Source organism: Scheffersomyces xylosifermentans, assembly GCF_036884685.1.
Source record: "Scheffersomyces xylosifermentans strain CBS 12540 chromosome Unknown RJT20scaffold_5, whole genome shotgun sequence".
Lineage (NCBI taxonomy): Eukaryota > Fungi > Ascomycota > Pichiomycetes > Serinales > Debaryomycetaceae > Scheffersomyces > Scheffersomyces xylosifermentans.
In genome coordinates, this window is record NW_027042943.1 from 1312688 (window position 1) to 1335172 (window position 22485).

The 22485-nt window shown below is 39.9% G+C and overlaps 7 protein-coding genes and 1 non-coding gene across 8 annotated transcripts; 4 read left to right on the top strand and 4 right to left on the bottom strand. All coding sequences in view use genetic code 12, as the record gives it.

Annotated features, from left to right (window-relative positions):
• Window positions 1-3131: 3131 nt before the first annotated feature.
• RJT20DRAFT_t94 lies at window positions 3132-3204 on the top strand. The gene has a single exon. It is a non-coding gene; the product is annotated as a tRNA-Arg (tRNA).
• Window positions 3205-3936: 732 nt separating this feature from the next.
• RJT20DRAFT_50592 (uncharacterized protein) lies at window positions 3937-5071 on the top strand. The gene has a single exon (XM_064920412.1). It carries the CDS (start codon window positions 4351-4353, stop codon window positions 4990-4992), a length of 642 nt encoding a protein of 213 aa, XP_064773868.1. The 5' UTR covers window positions 3937-4350; the 3' UTR covers window positions 4993-5071.
• RJT20DRAFT_50591 (uncharacterized protein) lies at window positions 5072-9608 on the bottom strand. Its single transcript, XM_064920411.1, has one exon. It carries the CDS (start codon window positions 9568-9570, stop codon window positions 5152-5154), a length of 4419 nt encoding a protein of 1472 aa, XP_064773869.1. The 5' UTR covers window positions 9571-9608; the 3' UTR covers window positions 5072-5151.
• A 739-nt stretch (window positions 9609-10347) lies between these two features.
• RJT20DRAFT_129143 (uncharacterized protein) lies at window positions 10348-11880 on the top strand. The gene is made up of 2 exons (XM_064917434.1): window positions 10348-10397; window positions 11274-11880. Exons 1-2 carry the CDS (start codon window positions 10387-10389, stop codon window positions 11644-11646), a joined length of 384 nt encoding a protein of 127 aa, XP_064773870.1. The 5' UTR covers window positions 10348-10386; the 3' UTR covers window positions 11647-11880.
• RJT20DRAFT_155997 (Golgi transport complex subunit) lies at window positions 11881-12854 on the bottom strand. The gene has a single exon (XM_064919120.1). The coding sequence runs from the start codon at window positions 12790-12792 to the stop codon at window positions 12001-12003; it is 792 nt and encodes a 263-aa protein (XP_064773871.1). The 5' UTR covers window positions 12793-12854; the 3' UTR covers window positions 11881-12000.
• A 404-nt stretch (window positions 12855-13258) lies between these two features.
• On the bottom strand, window positions 13259-14268 carry RJT20DRAFT_50605 (uncharacterized protein). Its single transcript, XM_064920414.1, has one exon. It carries the CDS (start codon window positions 14107-14109, stop codon window positions 13726-13728), a length of 384 nt encoding a protein of 127 aa, XP_064773872.1. The 5' UTR covers window positions 14110-14268; the 3' UTR covers window positions 13259-13725.
• Window positions 14269-16064: 1796 nt separating this feature from the next.
• Window positions 16065-16983, top strand: RJT20DRAFT_129148 (uncharacterized protein). Its single transcript, XM_064917435.1, has one exon. It carries the CDS (start codon window positions 16200-16202, stop codon window positions 16767-16769), a length of 570 nt encoding a protein of 189 aa, XP_064773873.1. The 5' UTR covers window positions 16065-16199; the 3' UTR covers window positions 16770-16983.
• MET18 (Met18p) lies at window positions 16860-20304 on the bottom strand. The gene has a single exon (XM_064920413.1). The coding sequence runs from the start codon at window positions 20250-20252 to the stop codon at window positions 16950-16952; it is 3303 nt and encodes a 1100-aa protein (XP_064773874.1). The 5' UTR covers window positions 20253-20304; the 3' UTR covers window positions 16860-16949.
• Between the last annotated feature and the right edge of the window lie 2181 nt (window positions 20305-22485).

Sequence of the window (22485 nt, forward strand, 5' to 3'; positions counted from 1 at the left end):
ATTGCTACTAATCCATGATCGTCTGAATCTAACATGAATGCTTGTCCTGACCCTCCCATCGACTGTGCCTTCGCCCGTTCCTGATGTCAGCCCCAAAAAAACCACAAATCACAATCCAGAAATTCCAAATGCCTAAAAATCTCTATTTTGCGTGCGTCGCAGCACCAGAAAAATACCGAAAAAGAAAGCCCGGAATTTCTCCATTGAGAACAAAACAAGGGTAAGGCACCGGTCGGTTCAGGTCAATCGACCTGATATTACTGATTACTGACAGGATAAGCTACTGGGTGAGTATTCCAAAAGCTGATATCAGGTTGGAATATTATTGGCAGGCGGCAGTGGTACTGGTGACTTTTCGTAGTATGGCGTATCCTTGTCCGAGACCCTTGCTCTTCACGTTTCCTTCATCCTGCTGCCTCTGGTGCTGCTGCCATTACACTTGCGGCATCACGCTTTTTCCGACCCTCTGACCTCACTAGACCTGTCACTCTGTCGCTAACTTTTTCACAGCCATTTCGCACCGCCCTCGCCTGGTATCTTTTGGAGTGGTCTGGGGTCAGTACCTTCTGCAATCACATCCTCATCCTTAACCTTCTCCAGGTTTGAAATGACTCTGGATTGCTACTTCGTGCCCCCAATTCCGCCCTCGCGCCTAATCTCTGAATTCCATTCATACCCCCCCTCGCCTATACCTCTCCTGTATCACCTTCGAATGGCACCCTCCGATCGACCCTTCAAACGAAAGAGGCTGTGTCATTCTACATGCAGGGAAATCCCTCCACCATCGCTTTGATGCCCATAGACAATGGTTCAGTTGGTGGGATGGGACATACATGAATTTTCTTGGAGATAGCGAGGTACAGGAGAAGATACAGCGTAATTGACTTCAGGCGTGGAGCCGTCCATGATGTGGATGTGGTTGCGATTGACGATTCCGAGCTTACGGCCCCAAAAGGTAGCTGCCCTTGGCACTCCACAGAATTAATGCAAAAAAGTCACCAACATCATGGGTGGAACCACGTCTTCGACGGGACCCTCCGAAGCCCTCGGCAATAGTAACCTGGCCCAACAACTCCTCTAGGAACCACAGATCATTCTGTCATCTCGTTCCACGCATGCTACGGCCAATTCCATTTGAAAAGACTGACTCGGATCTGTTTCAACCAGTGCCTGGCATCACCATGCCTTTGCACCCATAACGCAATACATAAACAAGACACGGGTATGCTGTTTCTGGGCAGTACTCGTGCTAGAGGTACCTTAGTTTCCCCAGATCCCGTGATATTCCCCATTGAAGACGACTCACAGACACACTTCCGCTCATCTTTCGGCGAATCAGCACAGATTGAGATTATCGCTGAAAGCCATGACTGGTGGAGTAGTTGCCGTTTCCAACCAAAATCTCAGGAGGGTCTCGGGCATCGGAGTGGGTCAGCATTCATGTTGTCTGTTCCACCACCTCAGCCCGACTCCAGTTAAAGTTACTATTTTACAAGAAATTTAAAACTCAATACAGTAATCTTAACCCGTCTACAATGTGGCTACTAGAAGTTTATTCTGTTAAGCCTTCTCAATGGCACCATTACCATCCTCTACATAGTGTCGCTCTCACTACTTGATCGATCTTTAATGTATGCCTGTCTCACTAACAATGGAGATTACTTGATAATATTTGCGGCTAATGCCTGCACCAACCGGGCTCCCTTATTGCAAAATACTTGAACAAGGGGGCTGTACCGAAGAATGATCGGGTTCGCCTACGCAACTTCTAAGGCAGAATGTGGATGTAAACTTTCGTAAAAGTTTGGCTGGTTGTTGGTCTGGAATTAAACTGTTGGAGGTACCATGGGGGGAATTTGAGAGTACTTCCAGTGTCAGTAATATCTGACACGGTGAACAAAGGTGACATGTAACTCAGTCAGTAAAGTCAACTTTCAAGGCTTAGACCTTTTCCAAGCGCAAAAGTTCACTTGGCAGGTAGCAATTTGAGTTTAGTGGAGATATATGCAACAAATTTCGTATGCATAAGTGGCCATTACTGCTAAAATGACTTCCAACGAATGGCTCCAAGGAAATTTTAGGCAGGTTTGACTTCTGGGTCTGCGCCAATGGTGCTCGTATTTAGTTCAGACGATACATGAATCTTCCTAGGTACCCTGGTGCTTAAGGCATCGTAAAGAACTAACTTGGGGCGGGAATGTCAACATTCCTTCCCACAGAATCAGAGCATCCTTTAATTTGAGCTTAGCATCTCACGAGGCATGCGATTTCTTTCATTTCATCCCGACTTTTGTATTTTCTACCTTGCTGGCCCACTTCATTCGACAGCTGCGCCCCTTACGTCCGTATGAAGACAATATAGACAATATAGTGTTCTGCAGTAGTTTCGGACTATCTAAAATTTCTTGTCTTGGTCTTGTCACCTGGAGCTGCGAATTCCACGTTTCAAACCCCATCATAAGCTTGTGGTTTCAAATTCCTTTTTTTCTTCTTAAGATATTACCCTTAATTACTTCATTTATTGCCTGTTGAACTATGAGGCTATGCTAATCTAAACGTATAATATCCCTGTTTCTTTTCGATTATCAGCCTTGTTGCAGCATCAGGATCATACTATTATATTCTTGCTCCAAAAACTGGGCTTTTCGCAACTATGGAATGTGCACTCACATCATTACGATTACGAAACCTTGCAAGAAATGGAAATATATTTCCACGGGAAAGAATGAAGCTAAAATGATTATAGTCAAACATTTTATCATTCAACTTCACTCTCAAGACTCGAATAAGAAGGGGCCAGTGCAAATTGACATCTACTGTTCAAAGATATCTACTCTTCAAAGATTATTGGCAAAAGAATTTTCCAACATCTCGTGATTTTTTGTCGAATTTTTCACTTTTTTAAAACAAGTGATCTAAGTAACTGGAACTCGATTTAATTAACAATTTTATTAGGCAGCACCTGAATGTAATGAGTTTACTTGCTTCATAACAACTGCTGCTTAAATATAAGCTATCTATAAGAGAAAACAAGTAAGATAAATGTATTCGAATTTTATTATTGCGGAATGGATGTTTGACCATTTTTACAGCTCTCGGATAAAATTGGGGCCTTCATGACTTACAAACAAGCCCTGCTGGCCAAACGGTTAAGGCATCCGCCTCCTAAGCGGGAGACTCCGGGTTCGAGTCCCGGGTAGGGTTTACTTTTTCTGGGTGCAATTTTTTTTTGCAATCTTCTGTGACAATTAAGGGGGTAACGAAGCATATTATGCCGTGGAACATCGAAAGGTACTCAGGGGATGATACAATATGACGCAAAGTACACAGCAACCACAGTGTGAGTACCGCGTCGACTCCCACAGATATCTATGTATAATTGCTTGTAGTAATATATCTTTGTAGTGTTCTTTGAATAGAGATAAAGTAGTTAAATTTCCACAGTGTATATACAACTACATATATACTAAATAGATACTTATAAACTTATACTTATATATGAGGTATATATACGTATATACTTATATACTTATATACTTATATACATATATAATATACATATATAATATACATACTTATATATAAATATTAATACTTATGTACATATAAGTACATATATGCGTATATAAATATATATGTGTATATACATACATATATAACATACATACATTTTTATATAAATATATACGTTTACTTTACCTATCGACTTTATGCTTTACTATCAACTAACAGTATAACATTCCCACACCCAGAACACCGTCTAACACCCACCAACCCCGTTCATAACAAACTTCACATTACCCACCTTGACATTCTCTACCCACCCACCCTACTACCCTTACACCCTACCGCAGTACCTTTCCTTATCCGATCCCGCTTATTATAAAGGATCCTTCAACTCCACATTTGGAAATCAGATGAGAAATGAAGTCATGACGGTAAGGAAGTGAAGAGCGGTTTCTTATACTAGTCACTATTATCTATAAGTAAGTGGTATCAAAATATATACCATTGAGAAGCTGCTTTTTGTGAGTTCTTAAAATCGTGCTTGCTATAGCAGCAACTGGCGAACAAACAGGTAAACGTTAGGCGTTTAGGCGTTTGGGCGTTTAATGGATAGTTCCCTCACTGAACGTGTCAGTTTCCTTGTAATATAAAAATCACCAGTTACCATTAAGTCTGGTGGGGAATCGGGTTAAAATCGTCGAAAAGACACGGAGATTTTCCGGTTAAACACCCCAATCAATAGAAATATTCACAATTGGAGTGAATAGTGCAAATCATCATCCCTTCAATTGAGTACCTGATACTCCATTTTCTCACATATTCATTCATTCAACTTCTATCACCATGCCACAACCAATAAACCCAGCATTATTGACAACCAACCCCACAATAAGAACACTCCAGAACAAACAAGCTATACTAGAAAACCTCCGTTTCTTATTGTTCATTATGTTGCCCATATTCACAGCCATCTACTTTGTACCATCATTCATAAACCCATTCACCATAGAAGAATTCAAGACAAACTTCAAAGTGGTTCTTCTATCGAAACCTTTTTGTGAAGTAAAACCCACAGAGTGTGCCAAGCTACTAGACCCGAACTATGGTAATATCAATATCCTTAAAAGGAAGACTTTCCAGCACTTCGACCTAATTTATGTACGTCATAGATGGGTTGAAATATGGGACAACATTTTATTATCAGTGCTAACGTCTCGACCAATGAAGAAATTCGCCTTGTTTGTCCTGATTGTTAGCTTGGATAAGGTAGAAAACCCAGAAGAATACTGGTTGAAATGGGAAGAGTCCATGGAAATCGTGATTGCCATAGGAAATTCCTTGACTTTCCACACTATCCGTGGTCTCATTGTATCAAGAATGTGGGTATTCTTCATCTTCGGCTCCATCATTACAATAGGTGAGTCGTGGGCTACAATTGGTGAGCAGTTATCTTACGTTTTGCGCTCAGCAACAAACGTCTTTTAAGAAATGAAAGAGAGATTATACATATTGTACCTCTTCACGATTATGATATATTAATGGTATTAGTAGGAATACAAATAGCAGTTTATTAGGGGTTAGATAAATTAGACTAGACTTATGATATTTATGACGTGGAGCTTCGTCCCTGTAGACTTGTTATATTCAAAATCCAAAACTGAACGAACTCATATCGGGCTCTTGAAAAACACTTTCAGGAGGAGGTGCCTTATTGGCAAGTGATTTCTTCTCACTGAAGACATTCTCATTGAAGGATGCCAAAATATCTGGCACCTGCTCCGAAGTTCCATTTCCATTAAAGGCAGCAACCAGTGCTTTTCTTTTGAAAGGGTCGGAAACGTCAGCCTTTCCATTTGCTTCGGCCTTCTTGAAAGAGTCGCTGTGAAGAAAGTTGTAATTTCTAAGCAAAAGCACTGCTAGATAGTCACAACCCATTCGAGTATAAATCATACAGACTTTAATGATGAACCGGAACTCCACTTTCGGTGAAATATCCAAGGATCCCTTTAGATAATTAATTCTTTTCTGTCTTAAATCGTTGAAAAGAATAATCAAAACTGGATCATCCTTCAAGAAACTTTGACCACGAGTAGTTGTTGATATCGTCTTAATATATGAATTGTTGCAAGTTTCAGAGAATTTGTCCTTATGAGCTAAAACCATTTCAATAGGAGAGTTGATTAACGCTTGGATCGATAACTCTTTCATATCCAATTGCCAAAAAATCCAACTAGTCGTCCACCTATCTCCGTTCGACACCGAATCAGGCAAAACATAACTCTCAATAAGCGGTATTAAACTTTGATTCTCTTGCGGAACACTTTCCGAACCTTCGTAAATCTTGGAAATAGCAATTGCAAGTTGCACATCACCGACTTTACCCGCCAAAGTGCTACAACAGTCTTTGATCGCACCTCCCAACAAGAAGAAATAGGAAGCATCAATATACCTGTGCTTACCCAACAAAACGAAGGCATTTTTCAATGCAGCAGACTTCCATCTTGAATCAGTGAAGTCATTGTTTAAGAACTTTAACATCTTCTGCTGTTCGGGGTGAGTCACCGTTCTCCACAATCCAACCAAAATCTGCTTCTTTCTGAGCGCAAGATAGAATAAAGAGATTCTACCTGAAGGATCTCTCTTTTCACTAAATTCATTCCTGGCTGCAGCTTCCATTATTTTTATAAATCTTGGAGTCTTTGTCCAATACACCAAACCTGTCTGTTTGATATGCTCCCATTTCATTCTATTCTTATAATGCTCCTCAATAATAGTCAATAACATTTCCTTATTATCGCTATGCAATGCCCAGTTGATATCTCTAATAGACAATTTGGATTGCTTAGTTGATAGCTGGAACAATTTGAAACCAATGAGGAAACGAATTCCATTTTCATCCAAAGAGACAACATATTTGGTAAGATCTTTAACTATTGAAATAATTGAGATCAAGGTACTTTGCTGATGTCTTGTTAATAATGGCAAGGATATCTTCATCAATTTGTTGATCAAAAGATCAGCCAACGCCATGTCAAACTTCTTGAACACCTCAAGATTATTAAAAGAACTTCTTCTGTCAAACCTAGTGTAGTCTATTTGCGGTGTATTTTGGCCACTCTTTTTAGTAGATCCACTCATCTCGGACGTCATTATTTCTTTATAGATATCCAAATTCAAATCCCATGCAATTGGGTCTCCCCTTCTGATATCCTGGAATAATTTAACAAGAATATCCTGTACCAATTTGTTCTGGTTCATGAACATTGCCTGAATAAGGAATTGAGGATGGTAAACAGGCAAGGGACCATTAAGCACTCTCACTAAGTGGGAGATATCGTAGATCAATTCGTCTGTAGATTTGTCTATTCTCTGGTAACCTGCACCGTCGTATATGCTGCTATCGTCTTGTACACCCGTGGTAGTGTAACCCACCATCAACTGTCTAATGGTTGAGTCTATGTTACTAGATCCCAACTTAATCCATTTGTCATCGATAAAAAATTGATTTCCACTGCCGATAACCAAGTATCCATCATTCAACCAGATCAGATCACCAATATCATGCGACGTGAAGTCTGAAATATCAATCCTCTTCAATACTGCAAAGGTTGGGATGTTGTTGGTATAGTCATAACGCAATTGAGTGTATAAAAGTACAAACTTCTGAAAGCCCACGGAGAGGATCGCATTCGACGTCAGTTGCTTCTCCGAAGAATTGATATACGTCCAATCGAGATCTCTTACCCGTCCGTACTTCTCTGGATATTTTTCTTCGTATTCCAAGACACCTGTCTTGATATCCCACACAGATAGATTCAACCCGCCTTCATCTACTACAGCCATTTTGCTAATCACTGTAGCTCCATGTAATTTGCTTGCACGCTTGACATTAGTATGGATACTATGGGTTTGTCTCCATTTGATGGAACCGTCTTGCTCAAATTCCATTGCAAAACTCCTTACAAGACCTTCTTCACTGATAACAGCTACCACGCTTTTTTGGACTTGGGATACAAAGCGATCTATTGTCACCATTTGAAATATTTTCTCCTCATGTGGAAGCTTATCCACATGAATAGATTCGATTCCGATATCCTTGATCCTCAGGGTTGCCAGAATGTAAGCTATTGAAATTCTCCATGCATGTACTAAACCCTTTTCAAAGAAGGCGATTACACAATACTGCCTTAAAGATTCTGTATTGTTTGGGCACTCAGTGAGTATAAATGCCAGGGGTTCTCGTGTTATGCGGTCGCCACTTACGGCATCCACTATCGACAAACGCTCTAACAAATCAGCAGGTTGATCGTCGTTGACAGAACCGTTACAGTCCCAAAGTCCCAAATATCCCAATTTATCTATCGACACTACAAGATGTCTCCTTTTGCCGTCTTCTTTAGGGGGCTCTATATCGTTTAAAATGGCCGCATTCCAAATACCTTGAGGGGAGTCTTTGTCTTCACTCGAAGACACATCTAACTGGAATCTTTTAGTAATGGAAATTTTCTTTGTATTCACCTCATTGAGAAGGAATGGTTCCCAGATGTAATTATGCTCGGGAAAGTTCAGAATCGATAGAAGGATATTGTCATCTGAAAAGGAAGAATTGGACTTGATTAATCTTCTGATCGATTTCGTGTGCCCTTGGAATTTGTTCAACAAGATTGTTCTAAGCGGTTGTATAGTCTCTTTGGTTGGTTGAAGCAAAGATCTGAAATGTAGTAAGTCAAATCTGAGCGTATTCTTGATTCTATCGTGCAAAAGCAAGCACAAGGGCGAGAAATCACTTTCATGCGATAGGTATCTTAACGAAGTAATGAGTACAGGCTTTAGATTTGGAATTGTAAATTCATCTGATTGAATATATTCCTTTGTTAGTTCCTGAGGTTGACCTGGTGGTTCATAACCAAACAGACCCAATGGAAATGTATGTGGATCAAACTCGTACGTAGTCTCAGGATTGAGCCTTTCGAATCTAATGTTATTTGGTGGACAAGCAGTGATATTCCATACAGCAAATGGAGCCACTTTTCCAGACTTCAGAATCACATATAAGAGATCCAAATCTTTGAGGTTCTTATCTTTAAAAACGTCGATATTGAACTTCTTTATAGGCGGTATTAAAGACTTCTGAAGCAAATAATTCTCAATAATCAAAGTAAATGCAATTTCTTCACCCTTAAATGCTGTTTTTAAGTCTAATGAGGCCCAATTACTGATATGACTGTGTCCACTGTATTCGTATGAAGCCCAAACATATAACTTATGGTCGTTGGCGACGGTGTAGATAACTTCACTCTTATCGTCTCCAGGATCGATGTAACCTCTTATATTCTTAATATTTGCCAAAGAGCCCTCTGTAGTTGTTCTCTTGAAATCAAATGACAGCTTTTCGTTATCAATTCGTTTGTGGAAGTCCACAATGTATGAATCGTTGGGATGCTGGAGATACAGCAACTCAAATATCGTATTATCGTCTCCGTAGTTGATTCTAGAAAAGACCTTCAATCTGCGATCGTAGGGGCCCGATGTCGTCATGATTTTGTTACAATTCTTAGAGACTTTGAGCGACGTTACAGGGTTACTTTGGTACGAAAACCATCTTTTCTGGTACTTCAATTCTCCATATTGATCATATATGTGGTATAGTGACAATGATTCGTTGGTACCAATGACAATTTCATCCTCTAACGGAGCCCAACGAATGCAATTGATATAAGAGCCATCTTCGTTCTCGAATACGAGGGTTTCTGTCCATTGAGGTTTGGTCATATACTCATTGACCGGCTTATATAAGATCACTCGATTCTTAATAGTGATAGCAATGAACCCATTCGACGGGTTGATATCCACGGCTTCTGGATCAGCGTCAAGATAAACCGTTTGGAGATGCTTTGAGATGTTCGCTTCCAGAACCTTGGCCGTCATGTTGACAAGGGTTCCGGTTGTAATGATAAGGTTGTTCCCCAGTCCATAAGCTATGATGTGATGGTTTCTCCATGTTGCTTGCAGCACCAGATAGACGCCGCGGTTGACTTCTCCAGGGACGAAGGTGATAGTCATGGGGAATAGGTCTGAGCCGGTGAAGCTCTCGATATGTTTTACGGAAGAAAAGAGCCAATTGAACATAAAACAATGGATCTAGTTTTACGGTAAAGTATTGGATTATACCGTTTGGTCGGTATAAGGTCACGTGATAGAGATAACGTGGATAAAGTCACGTGAATATGAATACAGTGACGGATGTTAGAGGAGTAGAGGATAGAGGGAAGCAGTTTGAAAGGGTGAATTAGATGAGATGGCGCTGGCAGGTAGTTAGTTCATTACATGTGTGTGTGAGTGTGTGTGAGTGTGTGTGTGAGTGTGTATGTGTATAGTGTTCAGTTAGAAGTTTGGTTCTTTTGCCTTTTTTTTCAGATTTCATGTGCTAAATATGAACAGTATTAATAGTTAAGACTTGCTTCATTGAGCCCACAATTGGTGATGTGCCATCCCAGGTCCTCCCAGTTGACAGATCCCAGAAAGTTACATGAAGTTGACAACTACAAACCACAACATAACCTGGTTACAACAAATCCAGAGCAACAGATTTCAATACTTCACAATCAAAAAGAAAACCCATCATTACTTCTCCTCCACTCTCATTGCTGCAAAATATTCTTATACAGAGACCAGTCCCTCAGTCAGCTTCTGTGTGTGTCATACACCATAAAACACGACAACATTTTGCGACACTTCAGACTCCGCTCACCAGACCTCCAGCCCTCCTGCAGACAACATAGCACCATTTTTTGGTTGTAAAGAAATTTGGATTTTGGTTGTAAAAATGAACTGGCGGCTAAGTTGAAACCAGGAAGAAAGGAGCATAGAAGTGATATAATGGGTGCTAGGTACGTAGATATGGAACCAGAGGGAGAAAAGGGAGGCGTGGTGTATTTTGTTAGGAGAAAAACGGAGTGAAATAGCGGGAAAGCCGGAGATGTGACCCGTAGAGATGGGCAGAGGTGATGATCGAAGAGAACGGATGGGAATGGATAAAGAGATGGATAGAGGGATGGATAAAGAGATGGATAGAGGGATGGATAAAGAGATGGATAGAGGGATGGATAAAGAGATGGATAGAGGGATGGATAAAGAGATGGATAGAGGGATGAACAGAAAGACTTATAGAAAGATAAGGTTGAAGTAACGAGAAGAAGATGTGAAAAATGCAAGTAATGGTGGAAAGATGTGGAACGGAACAAGCAAGTGATTCTACTATCAGGCTACTGGAAACGGAGTTCAAATACGTATATGATTGGAATTGGTTAGAATCATTGAAATCAAAAGATAGAGAACTAGTCAGACAAATGGCCTCTCCGGAAGATTTAAGCTGGAAAATGAAAAATCGCAATATGCCATTGCATGAGATATCATAAAAAGAGATGATCAATGGCACATCTAACATTTTTCGTTTATTTCGTTGATACAGATGGAAAATCAAATCAAATGGCTTTCCTACAATTCACATCAAAAGGCAAGCCATACCCAAAGACACATGATAAGGAGTTATTTTGGATAACTCCGAATAGAAGTAAATCGAAAGAGGCAGGTAAATCAAGGAATCCATCTTATTCTGCTTTGATGAAGATTGTAAAGAACAGAAGATGCCGGCGAAACACTTGCTTTTCTAATGACCATAGGCACGGTATTCAACCCCCTTAACATTTCTCCAAAGCAACACGTTTGACACACCAACATTGGATAATAACTAACCTGAATTATAGTTGTAAGGATCAAAAGAAAGCTTTGGCGATCTGTTTACAAAGATCACCATGTGTTCTCATAGAACGTCACAGTCCGAAAGACTGCTTGACCGATCCAAAACTTAAGAAAGAATTACCAGAACTTTGCGTGGCCAACTTCAAGGCCTTTATGGACTGCAAAAACGGTATGTTTGATATGAGAAAGAGAATGAGAGGTAATGCTCCAATCTCAACCGGTAAATACGATGAGACATATGATAACTTGTCCAGTGGCAACTTCAATGCCCACGACGAGATGAAGAAATTAGAGGTTTTGAATAGAAACTTGTCCAAGCAGAGATTGCTCCAAGAAGAGCAAGAGAGAGCAAGACAGGCCGGTTCCTTGTCAGAGTAAAGACCATTGCATAAAAATATCAAAGAGCCAATCTGGCTCCACAATTAAAATAATACCAAAAGAACACAGAGCACTTCTGAACCCCCATGGGATAACGCTGCAGATACAGTGAGCAGGGATGCCAACCATCCTAATTCCAATTACCCTTTTATTCAAATCAGAGACATATCGTTACTGACCCTCTATGCTTATGTAAATTATCATTTTGTAAATAGGAAAAAGTATAGTCCAAATAGTATGCTATATGTATTAAGAGTATATCTGTTACTTATCTGTTACTGGTGCATTAATAGGATCGTTCCTCTTATTCACCTTTCTGCTACTCGATTTTAAGCTATTCTAATCTTCTTTGTATCACGTCAACTGCTCCTTTTCCACGATCAACTTCCCCACAAACTTCTTGTAGATGGGATGAAAGTTCTTCAAGTTAACAAATAGCGAATTCAATTCTATTAACTGATTGATATGCTCTGTCAATCTCTCCTTTTCTGCCCCCAATGCACCGTCGACTTGAATCTTTATTGTTTCAAAAGCAGAATTCAATATGTTCAGAAACTCTTCAACGCCATAGGCTCTCAGTGAACTCAAATCCGTGGTCAATACGCTATTCAAGAATTCAAAGATCAGCAACACCAGGGTGAGATTTGACTTTACCGACTTTAACTGGATCAAGTCATTTATGGATTCGTTCTGGTGTCTCGATCCGGACTCATTATCTTGGTCCTGTTTGGCTATATCTTCATTGATTGACTTCAATTCGCCCAGGAGGGTAAGAATTGAGTTATTTAGCACATTTATATAATACTGGAGACGTGTCAAGTCCACATTTGAATCGTTCACATCGTCTTTGTTACCATGAAGAATCAATAGATTTGAATTATTTAATGTCTCAAATGTCTGTCGTAAGCTGTTATTCGACAACTCGTTCGTAAAGTAATCGAGATGTGTAATAAGATGAGATACGTCATTCAGCAATTTGCTCAACGAATTCTTAGAATACACGGCCGAAGCCGTAGACGACGTTATCGATTGGAAGAGCTTGTCTATATAGTTGGAAGGGTTGAAGTCAGGATCCATGAACATAGCGATGGAATCCTCGGCAGCCACGCCTCCTGGTGCTTCATTACTTGGTAAATCACCAGACATCGCTATTTCTCTTCAATTAAGCTGCTCGTACTACCAAAATATCAATTCTATATCGACTTCTATCACACTTCTTCAGCATAATCGTTAACTATGGACTCGCTGTTATTGAAAAATCACTGATAATGCTGCGGCACGGGTGCGAAAGCGGCACGGGTCTTTTTCCTCCACCGTTAGCCGGTTTGGAGATGGCACCCCACTTTTTGGGATCAGGAACCACAGGGATGGGATTCTTGGGGGTGACTGTTATAGGATAGCTAAGCGAAGTGGTAGGTATGTAGGGAAGGCTGCAGAAGAGAATGCCAACGGGTTTTCTGGAAGAAATATGCTTGTTTTGGTGGTTGTGGTTGTGTTCGTTCAGTGATGGTCGTGGGGGTTAATGGAGGTGTAGTCTATGTAAGAGGGGTGGATGTGCTATGGGCTCTACTATGAGTAAAGACTTTGGGGTATCATGATCTGAATATGGCGACCTTTGGGCAGCAGTTGTAGGTTATAATATGTTAGTATGCAAGAGGTATAGAAGAAAGTTGTAGATGAAGTTTCATTTTAGTAAGTGACGTCAATTAGTATCTTTGTTGTAATATAGTGAATTACTTGTGCTTTCCAGCTCTTCCTTGTGCACCTGTAGTATCCGCATAACGGAAGCTTGATTGAAGTGATAACTGTGATAACTGTAATGGTTCCAGGTTAACATAGCAAAAGTGGAACTGGTCGATAACAAGCACGTAGATCAAGACTTATTCTGCCATGGTCACTACACTCTCCTACAGTTTCTACAATTCAAATCAATAATAAGCAACATTACCATTATCAAGACTATATAAATAACGAGAAGAATCACAAAGCACTAACCAATGATTATATCAGAAGTACCATGAACCACAACTCTGTATCATACTTGAGCGATTTTCATAAATAAGAATAGGACCAGCATTCTTACAACTTTGGTCTGCTGTCGAGGGTCTTGAAGACACTCTCGATAGCGGTAGCCTTCATCAAGTTACCCTTGACCTTCAACTTACCGTTCATGAACAACTTTTGACCGTTAGCCTTACCTTCAGCTAACTTGACGAAGTCAGCGTCAGCCAAGAGCAATTGGACGTCACCCTTTGGAGCGGCACCGTCGGCCTTGTAACCAGAACCTTCCTTCTTCAAGTCCAATACCCAAGACTTCTCCTTACCTTCCTTGTTCTTCAAGGTGATAACGATGACGGCCTTGACACCAGCAATAGCCTTCTTCTTAAGGTCTTCGTTCTCTAAGCCAGAGGCTAATTGTTCAAAGAATGGGGAGGAAGCGAAACCTGGTTCGGCGATAGACATTTTGATAATATAGTTTCTAAAGTTATGTACTACTGGGTAGATAAAGATTAAACAAGATTGTAAATTTCAATATCAGGGAAATGGGTTATATATATAGCTACTGATTTATGGGGAACATATCTCATGGGCTCTGAAAAATTCACGATACACCACTAAGACCTGGGGCAAATTCACCCAAACCTGGATCTCTGGTCATAACAATTCTTCATGTGATAACGAATAATGCAGGAGGACTTCCATAGCTTTGCCAACTAATACTACCCTATGACAATATACTTCCCGATGAGGAAATCACCTCTCTACCAAACTGCCTCGGTTAATGGCCATGATTTACCAAGTTGCTCCAACAATTACTGCACATTCACTGGGTCTGCTTACAGGAGGGGTTAACAATGCTGCTGGGGGATGCCATGTCCAGGACTCGGACGTGTTATGGCACACACACCGGAGGCTGGTGACAGCAGGAAAGAGACGTGCCAGTGACATTTGGTTCCTGGGGTGCTCCACAAGTGGCCTCGGACAAGTCTGCTTCAAATTATCAATGGGGCCAACTCCTGGGTATGTGATTCCTGCCCTGGGGTTTTTACGACCGAGAACTCCTCTGGTTGACACCGACTACTGTTGCCTATTAAAGGGGTAGTGATGCGTTCCCCAGTGTCAGAATCCATAAAGTCGGACAAAACCGACCGGGGAATCTACTAGCGGAATAGAAATTATCACAGTCTTGTGGAAGGCCGTCTACTGATGGCTGATGGCACTCACCCCATTGGTTCTTCATGCTGCTGAGGGTCGGTGCCTGAATGGAAGACAGCACAAGAGCTAATTATCTGTAATCTGATCTATTGGAACTTTGGATTCCCCCGGTTTTAATATTAAATAATAGAACTCCATAGTACTACTACACTCTCCATTTACTCTACGAACCATTAGTTATACTACATGTTACAGACTATTTGTTTCAACTTCCGTAAATACTGCTATCAACTAAACTCACATTCTAGAACGACTCCTAATCAAGGGGGGAGGCTACCAGAATTTGACATTTTAGCCCCTCTCCACGGTTTTTCTTCTTTTCCATGCCTTCGATTTCAGTTTCCCAGTTTCCCCATATAATTCATATTATCAGGTGCTTCTATAGTCTTTACTGTGTCTGTCTAGCCCTGATTGGGTCATGCACCATACAGCAGTTAGAAAGCTAGAACTACGCAGGAGATTTTGTTCTATCTCCGTCATAACTGGTTCCTAACCACCTGACTCAAGGTCTTGTGATACCACTCCCCGAAATAAGGAGAAAGTAATAACAAATACGCTGAAAAGTCCGCTAACCAGTATACCTCGTTATATGGGGAGATGGGATCACGTGACACATACAAATAGTGATGGTGGGGGTTTCTTTCGGTTAACCGAGGAGAATATTCAAGGTACGGGTTCAGGCCTTGACAGATGAAATAACATGGCCGCGGCCGTTGGGGGTGCTTAGTTTCCATATGCTGGGGGGAAGAGATTAAATCTCCAGGTTTTCTTCTCCAATTGTAGGAAAAACTTCTAAGGCGATCATGAGTGGTATATTCCAATTGCATACGGCAGTGGAGATGAAGATTACCCCAAATGTACTAAAGGAAGACTCCACGGTATCAGAAAGAGAAAGAAATGATCACAATAATATCACCGAAATCCCAAAGTAGCCCCAAGGTAGCTTTTACTTAGATACAATAATCCTTGTTTTTGCACTTACTCTTTCCTCCACCTCTCTGAACCCAAACCCCACGAAGAACTCCGAATCAACTTACTCCATCCATCAACAAATAATAGAACTGAAAAATTGAACGGCGCTACCATTACACAATTTGTTTTTTCTCAGCCGATTTGATTTAATGGCTGGCGCACGACATCGGCTCCATATTTTTTTTAAGCAGAGCATCTCCTCAGGTAAATGATTTCTTTAAGGGTAGTCTAAGTGGTGAAAAATTGGGATAAAAGTGGATTATTTGCATTTATAGAAAGGAGATTATTGTAGTAGGATCGAGATAACCAATCTGGAAGAAATTTACAGTAAAAAAATTGCATTTTTGACAATAAAACCTCGAGAAATGACGTTCAAATCTACATCTTCAAAGCACCAGGCTCAAGCTACGGTGAATAAACTCTTCGCTAACATATTGCCCAATACTAATATCAAGACGGATGTAGCAGAAAAACAGAAATTATCGTCGACACAATTGCTCTCCAACCAATTTAACCAGGCTTCAGTACCCCAGAAAAAGATCAAGAAGAAAACAAATGCAAAAATCAAAAAGATGACGGAGCAAGACAAGAAGTTCAAGAAATTCGTCAAGTATAACATCATTAAAAACCACACCGACCGTACCACAGAGGAAGAAAAGTACTTGAAGAAGTTGGTCAAGAGAAATATCACACAAATCAATAATTTGTCTCACATCGACAACATAGAAATAGAAGAAGAATTGTCAGATGTGCGAGCCGATCTCCTTCAAAGCATAGGAAAGAAGGAGAACAAGAGATTAAGAAAGAGAAAGATCGTGAATAAGAATAGTAAGTTCGACGATTTTGACAATAAGGTAAAGAGAGGATTTATTTCCGTTCCTGGTTTGACTCCTGGGTTGGCACCTGTGGACTATAATGAATCCGATTCGGAGTAAAATCACATCATCAAGCATAGCATCATAAACAAATCTGGACTGTTGAGATATAAGGTATATAATACACTCCAGAAATGCATATTAATAGAAGTATTCTAATGTACTGTAAGAAGATTAATGACATCTCAATGTTTCTTATGCCAATATTTCATGACCAATTAATTAATAACTCTATAAATATTAATCTAATTCATATAAAATTTGCCGTAAATCACAGCATAATTTACGAACATTTCTCCGTCTATCGTCTAAGCCTGGTACCAAGCTCATAAGAGCAACTTTCTTGTATTTCGACAACCCCTCATACCTTTGGAATATGAGAATTAAGTTCTGGAACGCTAAGATTCTAACCTCCTCAGTATTAATTAACTTTTTCTCGTAGACTATTTTGCCAGTGGCCAAGGTAAGCAACGTGGGAATCAACTTGGTAAGATGGGGCTCCACCGTAGACTGGTCTTCCTTAATAATTGTGCTTAAAGTTGATAATGTTGACTTCAAGATATCCAGACTAGTCTTAGACTTTGGTAACGACAAACTGGTTAAAACCAAAGGAAATATCGCAGCCATATGACTAACCAAAATGTTCTTAGGCAAATTCTTTAAAATTGTTGACAAGGAGTTTAAGTATACCTCAGAATGCTCTCCCTTATTTGACTGGCCCTTAATTAATTCTGGTAAAATAATCTCGAAGATACGTTGCTTATACAACAACTTGATATTCAAGTTAGAAACCTTGGAAATGATTTGCTTTACGCCAGGGGTCTGATTAGTGAATATCTTTATATCAATAAAGAGAATCATGAGAGACTTTCCAATCAATTGCTTAACCTCCAAATTTGGTGTGGATGTCAATAATCCGACCAATTTATTCAAATGAACAAATCCTTCCGTACTTACTCTAATAACTAAAGCCTTTAATATCCAAATAAGCGTCTCAAACGAGATGTACAACTTCTTTGTAAGCTTGTCATCTGCCGAAAGTGATTTAAAAGTAGTAAGTAGTTCTGACAACTTTTCAGACACGATGGAATCGTCAGTACCAAACTTATTCACCAAAAGAGAAGTCGTCTGCAAGTACTGAATTCTCAAGAATTCATCGTCTGGGATGGAATATATAACTTCAATGGCGTTATCCACGGTTTCATTAACGGACACTTCTTTAAATTGTGTGGACTTATCAATGCTTGAAAGGACCTTATTTAATAGGGCTACCGCAGCTGTCGGTGTCTCAAGAACATTCTCTTTATAGCTGATCAAGGGCGTAGACAGTTCGCTTGTAAAGAAAATCTTGACAAAATCATTGAGGATATCTTGGTGGTGGGACTTGTCAATAAATTTGATTATCAAACCTACCAAATCACCGCTCAATTCAATTAGTACATAATCCTCCTTTACTGCCAACAAGTGGAACACATTATCCAAGAATTTAGGGACAAAGTTTTGATACCATGAATTTGTTAAAAATTGTTTGTTTGTTTCAATTTTCACAATCCAACTAGTGAAGGACTCTATAATGATAACAAAAAGGTTGATCTTCTTGTCAATTGGAACCACAGAATGATTAATGGCAATCAATTTGTTCAATAATCTTATGGATAACACTTCTAAGATTCTGTAGTTGATGCATAAATCACCTATGATGTTTATTATTTTGGTGTAAATAATCAATTCTTCCTTCTCATCAAGTAAATTCAACAAAGGAGTAATGATCAACTCGATGGCCAAGTCAACCTTGTGGTCATTATCTATAATATTTATCACTCCAGTTGTTACTTCCTTTAGTACAATATCCTTTTCCCAGTTATCGGATTTCTTCTCTATGGTGTCCACGATTATATCTTTGAAGTAGCCAAGAATTAATTCGTTTTCGTTCTGACTCAAGTACTTTGGCAATGAACTCAACTTAGTCAATTGTTGAACAACCTTACACTTCAAGGTTTTCTCAAGGTTGGAAGAAGCAGTCAATAATTGTCCCATGAAGATCAACAAATGGTCCTTGAATTGTGTAAGTTGGTTTCTTGCTGCAAATTCGTCAGCCTCACCGGAACCTAATTTGGAATATAATACCTTGTATGCTGTGAAAATAAATCCAAGGTTATCCACAAGATCTCTCTGCTTGGATACATTAAGAATCAACTCATCATTTTTATCTTCTTCTTGTGGCTGTGGGGTTACCTCAATCAGATTGTTCTCAACGTTAATATACTTACCCCAGTTGTTGTAAGAGAAGACAAATTCTATAACCTGATCAAATGCATAGGTAGACTGTGAAGCGATTGCTGAAAGGATTAGTATGGATTGTTGTGACTTTTCCTTCACACTGACTAAGTTATCTTTCAAATCATTGATAATCGTAGCCTGGATCTGCTTGGTAGTTCCGTCAAGTTTTTCAAAGAGTGTTGAGATAATGACCAAAGTCAATATGAGAGCTTTATTATCATCACTGTCTTCAATGCTAGATTCGTAATCCTCGGGAATAATCTCATTCAATTGGGGCTTGAAGATAGAAACATCGTTGTGCAAAATCTCAAACTTCAAGGCGTTCCATAGAGTCAACCAGTACTCTTCCACAGTCTCATTTGAATAGCTTTCCACACAGAGTTGCAATGTCTTTAGGACATCATTACGGATGGTAGGATTAGTCGATGTTAACTTTTCAATCAAACTTGAAAACGAGTCTTTAGCAAATAATGACTGAGAAGCTATTGTTGATCTCAATTCCAGCTTCAATTGGTCGGCTGTGATCTTGTAAGGATCATTGGCAGGTGGGGTGAAAGAGATTGGAAAGTAACAGAATGACACATCGAACAAGTCTGTGACGAATTCGCCATGCAAATCATTATTAGGATCAAATACCAAAGTCTTGTTAATTGATGAGTTCAAGTGAAAAGAAACAAGTAAATTACGTGGATCCTTTTCACCGGAAGCAATATGAATGAAAGCTTTAACATAGGTATCGCTGATATCTTGGTGGATCAAAAGATAGTCTTTCTGAGTCAAGAGAACATTCTTCAAGATTGCAAAAGACTCATATCTGATCTTGGCCAAATTCTTCTTTGGATCATAATCCGACAAAATTGCGTTCAAAAGACGCTTCAAATTCTGATTAAGTCCCGGATTAAAGTTCTTGAATCCAACAAGACTTTGTAGCGAAGACAAAACCCATTGTAAACTAGCTTTGTCATCCAACTTACTTAACAAAAAGTCAATTATGACATTAATATCTTGTCTCGAGAGCTTGGGTGACCCATTCAAATGCTCTAATGTCGAAGTAAGACAGTGCATAGACTTGCTTCTCAAAGCATCTGTATCCGAAGTCAAAGTTGGACCCAAGCTCTGAATAAACTCCAAAAGCGACAATTCATCCTCTACAATAAGCTCGGCCAATTGTTCAGTATAAGCGTTAGCAATCTGGTCATCGGTATCAACTGTAGCAATGTACTGACTTATAAGTGTCGGCACATTATGAATGGATTCCACCATGGTCTTCAATACTACAAAATGAGCTGCTCCTTACCACTTTTAACAAGAAGACTGGTTGCAAAAGAATAGTGAAAAATCGTAAATCGTCGTTTGATGAATAATTCTGTTTGTATAGATGACCTGCATATGGTCCAACAAAACACGACATTATGAGACATTAACGACTCAGTTATTGGATGCATGTTGGTGTAGATAAAATGTCGTCATACAATTGGATATTCTATGTATCACGTGACTTTCTATAATTTGATTGGAGTAGATGTAATTATCCACATTTGCAAGGGGAATTTCTTCGAAGAAGAAATTATTGCTCAATAGATGCAATTTAGAGAGAACATTTAGACAGATAGTAACTAATCAAATTTCAGATGGAATTATATATATCTTTTAGAATGTATTTATCGTGTCTTGTCTAAAAAAAGGTTAAACTGCGTGCATATGGTACAACTGACAGTAAACTTGACATATCCTGCATAAACATATCAGATTCCAGTTGATTGCAACCAGTCTCGTAAGAGAAGGTATAGATGGCACTTCAAAGCTTGAGGTTAGCTCTTAGGAGGAAAAGGGAGACTATTTCCTGTTGATGATCGAGTTCACGCCTTGTCACCGGGAATGACGAATTCTGAGATCAGAATCATAGGAAAAACTCCCTACGATGTTACATTGTTTCCACCACAGTGCCCTACGGGTCGCTATGTGGAAATGAAGCGGGTACCAGGGATAATATAGTGACAGGTATCTCACGACTACTTTGTGGAGAGGACCCACACTAGGGCAAAGAGAAACGGAAAGGCGTAGAGAACTCGATAACGAAGGACGTTGCCCCATTCCAAAAATAGCACCCCCAATATAGATATATTATCTTACCGGAAAAATGTTTCAGTATGCCTCGCATGATCGTATTCTGGATTTGCAACGTTAACATAGAAGAGAGGGAAACACGCATACGACTAAAGGTAAAGAAAACGTACAGAGATTCTATCAACCTGTCACCTGCAAGTTGGATGTCAGCGGCCATATATTTGACACGCATCCTCTACATCGCATCGTAATTGACTGATACACTTCATCTTCAATCATCATGGATCATCATGTAATATGTCATTGGGACATACGCAAATCAGTAAAAATATTCCCTATTGTCCCAAAACGTAAATTGCTGCTGAAGCCATTAGCCCACAATGCAGCCACTTTTGCATGAGGATGTTTCGTGGGGGCGGGTACTCGGAAAGAGGTCAAGAAGTGATATGATACGATCGGCTTGGGACTTAGCTGGTATGTGAGGAGCGGCTAGTATCTTGGAGGTGTAGGAAATGTGCATTCTACGGAGTTATGTCGTCTCGCTGTTGATGTCTGCCGTCGCCGTAAACACAGCGAGGAGTTAGTACCAGAGAGGGAGACGCTAAATACTGAAAAGTGTTGAAATGGTGAAGGGTCCAGTTCAACACAGGGTGCTGGAGAACGTTTCGCTGCAGCGGGTCCATGTACGAACGATATCCATTATTTTCTTCGCTGTCGAAACTATAAAACTATAAAACCCTGATAACCTGACAGTGGATTTAAAGGGTCTAGCGGGTGCAATGCGATTGGGCGGAACTCAGTGGAGATTAGGGCTTTCTTTTAGGGAGAAAAATAGGGAGACATGCGCGTACTAAAATATCTGTAACATTCCTCTAACCGTTGTGACTAGCAACGGTATGAATCGAGATGTTCATTCATTGAAGAAATAATGGTGAAATTATTGTGATTTCTTGTTTTTACTACTGAGCATTTCAAAGTTGGTCCAGAACCCTGGGCCCCTACATGACTACTTTGATATGGAGCGTCCAGGCGTGTATTTTCCAGTGAAACCCACCGTGGTTCGCGTATGTAAATATATAATATATCACGTCTAAAATCTGGGCCACCCCGCGGTGGTAGCAGCATTCTCCACTAAAAACGTCTGTACCGACGTGTAAACCGTCGCTAATTTTCTAGACTGCCCCCACAAGTTCTTACGAAGCGGTCACACTTGGTTGGTTCGCCCATGTCTGGTTCTTCATTGTCTGTGGATCTCTTCCTTTTATTTTTGGATTCTCTAGTTATTTAATTAGGTTTATTACGCCTTCTTGATGCTACTCGTAACCCCATTTAAAATTTCAGCCTGATCGTCCTATTTGTTCTTTTTCGATTTGTTAAATGTTGTTAGAATATTAGGTTTAATTAATATATACGACTCTGTTCCACTTAG